The sequence below is a fragment of the Aptenodytes patagonicus genome, chromosome 3 (assembly GCF_965638725.1).
Source record: "Aptenodytes patagonicus chromosome 3, bAptPat1.pri.cur, whole genome shotgun sequence".
In the NCBI taxonomy this organism is placed as follows: domain Eukaryota; kingdom Metazoa; phylum Chordata; class Aves; order Sphenisciformes; family Spheniscidae; genus Aptenodytes; species Aptenodytes patagonicus.
Window position 1 is genome coordinate 131,271,450 of NC_134951.1, and position 4,789 is coordinate 131,276,238.

A 4,789-nucleotide genomic window follows, 5' to 3' on the forward strand; every position below is an offset into this window, starting at 1 on the left:
CTCCCTTGTCCCCTCCTGCCCCCCGCTTGTCCCCTCCTGCCCCCTCCCTTGTCCCCTCCTGCCCCCCGCTTGTCCCCTCCTGCCCCCCTCCCTTGTCCCCTCCTGCCCCCCGCTTGTCCCCTCCTGCCCCCCTCCCTTGTCCCCTCCTGCCCCCCGCTTGTCCCCTCCTGTCCCCCGTAGCAGTTACCTGCGGGTATTTGATATCTCCTTCCATGGCAGCCTTGTCGATGCCGTTGACTGCCTGGGCCGGGGGGAAGGCCGTCCTGTTCACGCTGGGCCAGTCTTCCATTTTGGGGGGGTAGGCAGACCCCTCTGTGCCAGCCAGAGCCCCTGGGGAGGAGAGCGCGGCGGCTCCGTTAGCGTTAGCCCTCGCCCCCCCCCGGACCCGGCCGCCGCCCGGCCCGAGCAGGATTTGTCCCCCGGAGCAGGGATTGGGGTGAAACGGGGGGAAAGCCCGGGGCTGCAAGTGCCTGTTCGAATAAACCGGTTGGGGGGAGGGGGGGGCACACAGATCCGCTCGCCTCCCGCTCTCCGCCAGCATCCCGGGGACACAGCCCTCTCCCCCGACACCGGGGGGGCCCGGGAGAGGCTCGGTCCTGACGGCCGAAATTAGGTGTACCCTGGTTTGCCACCCCACCATGGGGAGAGGCTGTCGTGTGTGTGTGTCCCCCCCCGCCTTCCCCAAACCCGGTCCCTCTGCCCGGCTCTCCTCGCCCCCCCGTCACTTCCATGCTCCCGATAATTTAGGAGGCCCAATTTCTCTTCTGACGAAGGAGATTTATAAAAGTGACATCGGAATTTTAAAGATAAATGATTGCACGGAGGGAAACGCATGCGGTTGATTTACTCGGGCTTTTGGAAGGATAAAAGGACTCGCACCCCCCTCGCCGTGTCCCCCCCCGGGGCCGGCGGGGCAACCGGGCCGGGGCGCGGGGCTGGGCGCTGCCGGCGCTCCCCTCGCCTCCCGCGGCTGCCCGGCGGCCGGAGCCCCGGCCACAGCGCGCTCCTCCGCTCCTCCTCCGCGGCTTGGTTTTTAAGAAAACCAGGGCGATTTCTCGGGGGGATCCCGGAGACCGCCGTGCCCGTTTTCCCAGGTGGCTTGCTTGCCTTCCTCTTTTTTTTTTTTTTTTTTTTCTTTTTGCCCCTTTCGCCTCTCCCCCGGACTGTTTTCTCCCCTTTTTACCCCCCTTCCATTTTTTTTTTTTTTTTTTTTTTTCCCTTTGCAAAGGGAAATTCAGGGCTCCGAATTTGCGGTCGGCAATCTATCATCCCTACGAAAATATTTTCCACATTTTTCATAAAAAGTTCAAGATGTCTGAGCCTCGCCGCATCTGGCCCCGCCGCCCCGTCCCGCCGGAGCGGGGTGCGGCGACCAAAAAAAAAAAAAAAAACCCAAAAAACACCAACCCGGGCGGGGGGGGGGGGGGTGGGCTGGGTGTTGGGGGGCGAAAGAGCTGCTCGCCGGGCGGGGAAGGGGCGATCCCTGCCCGCGCCCCCGCCGCCCGGGGCTCCGGGGCCGCCGGCGGTGGGTTGGGCGGGGGGGCCCGGGTTTACCGGAGCGCGGTACCCACCCGTCTGCTCCACGAAGGTGCGGATGCCCAGGATGTTGGTGACGGAGTGCGCCGAGGGCCAGGAGCGGGGCAGGCTGACGTGGGCCGCCGCCACGGGCGCGCCGGGGTGACCCCCCATCTTGGCGGCCGGCGAGGCCATGGGGCTGGGGTAGGGGTACTGGTAGATGTGGTTGTAGGGCAGGGCGGGCTGGGGGGGCGGCTGCTTGCCGCCGTCGTAGGGGCCGGGCTGGGAGAGGCTGCCGATTTTGTTCCGCAGGATCCTGCTGATGGAGCTGACCGAGGGCACGTTGTACTTGTCGCAGACGCCGTCCGCCAGCAGCCGGTCGCGGATCTCCCAGGCGAAGATGCCGGGGTCGCCCTGCTTGTAGTCTCGGATGTGCTTGACCACGTTGGGGGTGGTGACCCGCGGCTTGCTGCCGCCGATGGCCCCGGGCAGGATGGAGCCGGTCTCGTTGTAACGGGCCAGGATCTTGCTGACGCAGCCGTGCGAGACGCGGAGCTGGCGGCTGATGTCGCAGGGCCGGATGCCGAGCTGCGCCAGCTCCACGATCCGCAGCCGGATGGCGTTGGGCAGCGGCCGCCCGTTGACGAAGACGCCGCCCAGCTGGTTCACCTCCCCGTACGTGTGCTCTGCAAGCGGGCCGGCCGCGCCGGCGGAGCGCGTTACCGGCGGGCAGCCCGCGGGCGCGGCGGCGGGGACGGGGGGGGGACGGGGGACGGGACGGGACGGGACGGGGACGCGCCGCCGCGCAAGTCGCGGCCCCCCGCGGGCTGCCCGGCCGGCGCACGCCTGAGCCGGCGAGCGGGCGTGGGACGGAGCCGGGGCTGCCGTGGGGAGGGGAGAGGGAAGGGGGAAAGGGAACGGGGGGGAGGGAAAAGGGGCAAAGGGGGGGAGAGGGAAAAGGGGGGAAAGGCAAAGGGGGGAAGAAAAGGGAAAAGAAAAGAGGAAAGGGAATGGGGAAAAGGAAAAGGGAAAAGAAAAGGGGGGGGAAGGAAGGGAAAAGGGGGAAAAAAAGGAAAGGAAAGGGAAAAGGAAAAGGGGGAAAAGGAAAAGGGGAAAGGGAATGCGGGAAAAGGAAAAGGGGGAAAAGGAAAAGGGGGAAAAGGAAAAGGGGGAAAAGGAAAAGGGGAAAGGGAATGGGGGGAAAAGGAAAAGGGGGAAAAGGAAAAGGGGAAAGTAAATGGGGGAAAAGGAAAAGGGGAAAGGAAAAGGGAAAAGAAAAGGAGAAAGGGAATCGGAAAAAGGAAAGGGGAAAGGGAATGGGAAAAAGGAAAGGGGAAAAGAAAAGGAGGGGGAAAGGAAAGGGGAAAAGAAAAGGGGGGAAAAGGAAAGGGCAAAAGGAAAAGGAAAGAGAAAGGGAAAGGGAAGTGAAATGAGAACGAGAGACAAAAGGAGAAAGAAAGAAAAGAGAAAGAAAAGGAGAAAGAAAGAAAAGGCGAAAGGAAGAGAGAAAAAAAAGGAGAAACAAAGAAAAAAAAAAGAGGGGAAAAAAAAAGACAGGGGAGGGGAAAAAAAAAAGAAACAACGAGAAGGAGAGAAAGAACCGAAAGAAGAGAGCAGAGCGAAAGAGAAGGAAGGGAGCGGGGAGGAAGCGGGGAGGCGAGAGCCTTCCCAGCCGGGCACGTCGCGCCGGACCCCCGCCACCACGGCCCGGAGGGCCGCGCCGCAGCCCGGGCCGCTCGGCGGGGCCGCAGCGACGGTGCCGGTGTCGGCGGGCGGGGGTCCGGCCCGGCGCCCCTCCCTGCCCGGTGTGTGTCGTGTGTGTGTCCCCCCCCCCCGCCAAGCGACACCGCGGAGCCCGGCCCGGCGCCCTCCCCGCGGCCGCCCGCGCTTACCCATCGCCCGGCGCCGGGGGAGCGCCGCTCCGCCCGGGGAGGGGGCACCGCCTGCCTGCCGCGCCGCAGCCCCGGCCCCGGCCCCGGCCGCCGCCGCCGGCCCGGCATAGAGGGCCCGGGGAGCGGCGGAGGGCGGGCCGGCTGGGCGGGAGCCGGCGGCGGGGCGGCGGGGGTGTCCTGGCGGCGCCGGGCCGGTTCCCCGCTCGCGGGGAGCCCCCGCCGCTACTTGGGATCAATTTGACGTGGGAAACACGTCAATCTCGGCCGTCACGGTGGAGGCGCCGCCGCGGGCCGCCCATTGGCTCCCGCGCCGCTCCTAAATGGCCGCGGCCGCCGCTCCCCGCCGCGGACAGGGGGGGACGGGGGGGGACGGCACCCTCCGCCCGCCCCCGCGGGGCCAGCGCCCCGCCACGGCCGCCGTTCCCCGCCCGGGGATGCCCGCACCGTCCCCACGGGACGCCCCCCCACACACACCCCGGGCCCGTTTTAGGGATGCGGGAAGGCGGAGCGGGGTCTGTCGTGGGGGTCCCCACGCCCCCCTCCCCCGCCCCCGCGCCCCGAGGCGGCAAGGTCCCCCCCGGCTCCCTCCCCGCGCTCGTTCCCACGCGGGACGCGGACACGCGGGCCGGGGCGCAGCACGGGCACCTGCCCCGCCTCCAGCCCCGACGGCCGCCGCGGGGCCGGGACCCGCGGGCGGGGACATCGCCAGGGGATCCGGGGCGGGGGGGGGGGGGGGGGGGCTTGTGCTTTCGGGGGAAGCCGCCGGCTGCCGGTGCGGCCCGGTGGCGAGGGGCCGTGCTCGGCAGCGGGGGTCTGCTCCGGGCCAGGGCCGGACGCCCTCCCGCCTGGCTTTCCCCTGCAAACCTGCTGCCGCCCACCCGGCATCGAAATCCGCGGTTTTCTTACCCGAATACTAACGCACGAAGGCAGCCTCGTAAAACGTGGATGGGGCGAGTGTTTGGGGGATTTCTGTGGGTTCCCCCCCCCCTCCCGCAAGAAAGGTCGATGGGAAGACCGTGCGTGTTTCTCCGCCAACGACTGCAAGGGGGGGGGGGGGGGGGAGAGAGGGGAAAACCGCCTCGCAGCCGGCCGCTGGCATCGCCTTTGCAACCGCATCGAAAACCCGCTCCTCCTCGGGTTTTAAATTGGGGGTGCCGGGGGGACAGACGGGCAGCGGCGCCGGGCAGCGGCGGGCGGGCAGCGCCCACCGCCCCGGGGTCCGGCCCCCCCGCCGGCAGCGCGGGCAGCGGCGGGCGGGAGAGGCAAACGGCGTCTCCTGCCAGGGCACGGCATCCGCGCGGGGACGGGCACGGGGAGAAGCCCCCACGCGGTGCCCACCCGGCCTCCCCCTCCTCTTCCCCCCGAGACGTGGGATTAAACCC

The 4,789-nt window shown here is 68.1% G+C and overlaps 1 protein-coding gene across 1 annotated transcript in view; it reads right to left on the reverse strand.

The window, feature by feature from the left end:
* PAX1 (paired box 1) overlaps window positions 1-4,292 on the reverse strand; it is a 6,033-nt gene extending 1,741 nt beyond the window's left edge. Inside the window, exons 1-3 of the mRNA XM_076335355.1 lie at window positions 4,165-4,292; window positions 1,572-2,218; window positions 188-330 (exon numbers count right to left, since the gene is read on the reverse strand). Coding sequence (XP_076191470.1) covers window positions 188-330; window positions 1,572-2,218; window positions 4,165-4,292 — 918 coding nt within the window. The remainder of the gene's footprint in view (window positions 1-187; window positions 331-1,571; window positions 2,219-4,164) is intronic.
* Window positions 4,293-4,789: the final 497 nt, after the last annotated feature.